The following is a 2,377-nucleotide window of genomic DNA, read 5'->3' as shown; positions in this document are numbered from 1 at the left end:
TACTGATGAATACGGAAGAGGATTAGGGCCACTGAAAAAAAAAAAAAATTATGGCCCAGAAAAAAAAAAAATCTCAGAATTTTCATGTAAAAAAAAAAAAAAAAAAAAAAATTAAGCGGCCCAAAAAAAAAAAAAAAAAAAATACAGCGTCCCAAAAAAAAAAAAAAAAAAAAAAAAAAAATCCGTGGACCAGAAAAAAAAAAAAAAAAAAAAAAAATTCTGCGTCCCATAAAAAAAAAAAATAAAAAAGAAAAATCATCGTCCCAGAAAAAAAAAAAAAAAAAATTCAGCGTCCCATAAAAAAAAAAAATCTCAGAAACCAGAATTCTGACTGATGGGCGCCAACAAGCAAACAGCTTCAGAAGACGCGAGTTGTGACGGTCGGACAGCTAACGTTCTGAAGAAAATGAGTTATTTAAGTGAATTTTTACGTGCAAGAGGAGTACCCGAAGCTGCGATAGCAGTAATGGAAGAACAAAAGGTGAGTAAATTAAATGAGATAGTTTGGTGTCTAAAGCCGAACAGTTATGGTTAGTAGTTAGCATGTTTGTTAGCTCACGCGGTTATAGGAATAAACTGATTTACAATATTAAATCACACAGATAAGGATGTAACAGCTGTTGATTGCTGGAATTGTGATGTTTGGTGCGTTTATTTTATTGTTCTGTTTGAATGTTTTACAATGAAACTAATGTTAGCTGAATGTCAGCCACCAAGATGTCTGCTGTGTTAAACCATAACTTTTAGTTCAGTGGAGGACAGAAATTATAGTATAAAGTGACATAAACGTTTATATATGCAAATATTCAAAAGGAAAATGTATGACTTGCACCGATCTGCGGCTGGCTGTAGATCTGATCGTTGGATTTGTTCACCATATTTGCCAACACCAATTACTGTGCTAATATGCAAATATCTGTGCTATTTTATCTACGTATATCGTATGTTTGTGTTATGGTGTTGGAAAACGTTACATTATGAGAATCACAAAATCATTTTCCTGCACTGTGATGTGTCATCTCAGGACTGAAATTACATCTCAGTCCCTGAATTAAACTATCAGCACATTTATTGGACAGGTGTGGAAATGGTAGGCTTCATTTAACTAAATCAAAGTTAATGTGATGTTTAATTTTTGTAATAAAAAAGGAAATGCTAATATTTTCTTGTGACTTTTTATGCATGATACCTTTTACCTTAAATACACTGTATATTTATGAATCTGTGTTTCTATACTTACATGCTAACCAATCCAGTCCTTCCTCTTTTTCAGTAAAATAGAGGATTGAACATTTACTGCTGCGATTATTGTAATTCTCCCCAAAACAGTAAATCGCTTCAAGCAGGGACCGAAGGATACAATGTAAAGGTAACTTTAAAGTTGATTTGCAGTGTAAATAATCGTCCTTTCTCATCTGTTTGTGTGCAGATTGACTCTGATGTCATATCTCTTATGGACGATGCAACACTTGAAAACTACTTGCCTTCGTATGGAGACAGAATTGCTGTTTTCAACTACTGCAAAAGCAAACAGCCATTGTCCAAAAGAAAACAAGGACTTCTTCAAAGGCTTCGTGAGAAAATGAAGAACAGAAACGAAAGTCCACAGGAGACCACGACACATGAAAGTACAAGACAGAACAAGAAACCAAAAGGAACACAAAATGTTGAGATTGGATGGATACATAGTGATGGAAAAACTACCAAACAGGTGAGAGCAAAGCAGGGAGGTGGCACTAGAAAAATTAAAATGGCCTCTGATTCTGGATTAAAAGATATTCTTCAAGAAGGAAAGACCCTTTTTTTTCCTGATGGCACATCTCCTAAGGGACCTGAAACAGATTTTGAGTTTGATGTTTGGGACTTTAAACAGAGCCCCATTACTCAAGACACCGGACTGACTATTGGCAAAATGTATGAAGCAGAGACTGTCAATGTTACGCTTCTACATTGCAACAAAACCAAAAGATCCAGAAAAAGATAACAGTGACACATCTGAAGTTGTATTTGTCTTGGAAAGCAGTAGCAGTGAATTTAATCCATTGCAGGTGGTGGAAGTGAGGAGTAATTCTGTTGAAGTCCAACATAGTTCAGAACTTTTTGATGATTCAGAAATTACTTTTGGTCCCATTCTTGATACTGAGGAAGATACAGATGACACATTAATCTATGAGAGTTATGTTGTTCCCCCCGATCCAGCAAATCCAGAAGATGCAATAATGATCACTGTACGTTATGCTGACACTTTACATGACCTTATTACTGCTTTCTCTGATGAAGAGATTATGAGAAAAACACTGAATGTAAAGCGCATACTTCCAGACAACACAGAAGAAGCAGGCACTGGCTCAGGGATACTGAGAGATGTTCTTACTTG

At 35.4% G+C, this 2,377-nt stretch overlaps 1 protein-coding gene across 1 annotated transcript; it reads left to right on the top strand.

The window, feature by feature from the left end:
• Positions 1 to 310: 310 nt before the first annotated feature.
• On the top strand, positions 311 to 1,984 carry LOC122820560. The gene is made up of 2 exons (XM_044098102.1): positions 311 to 481; positions 1,430 to 1,984. The coding sequence occupies exons 1-2, from the start codon at positions 335 to 337 to the stop codon at positions 1,982 to 1,984; spliced, it is 702 nt and encodes a 233-aa protein (XP_043954037.1). The 5' UTR covers positions 311 to 334.
• The last annotated feature ends 393 nt before the right edge of the window (positions 1,985 to 2,377 follow it).

Source organism: Gambusia affinis, linkage group LG02, assembly GCF_019740435.1.
Source record: "Gambusia affinis linkage group LG02, SWU_Gaff_1.0, whole genome shotgun sequence".
Lineage (NCBI taxonomy): Eukaryota > Metazoa > Chordata > Actinopteri > Cyprinodontiformes > Poeciliidae > Gambusia > Gambusia affinis.
This window is presented reverse-complemented; position numbering and strand designations above follow the sequence as displayed.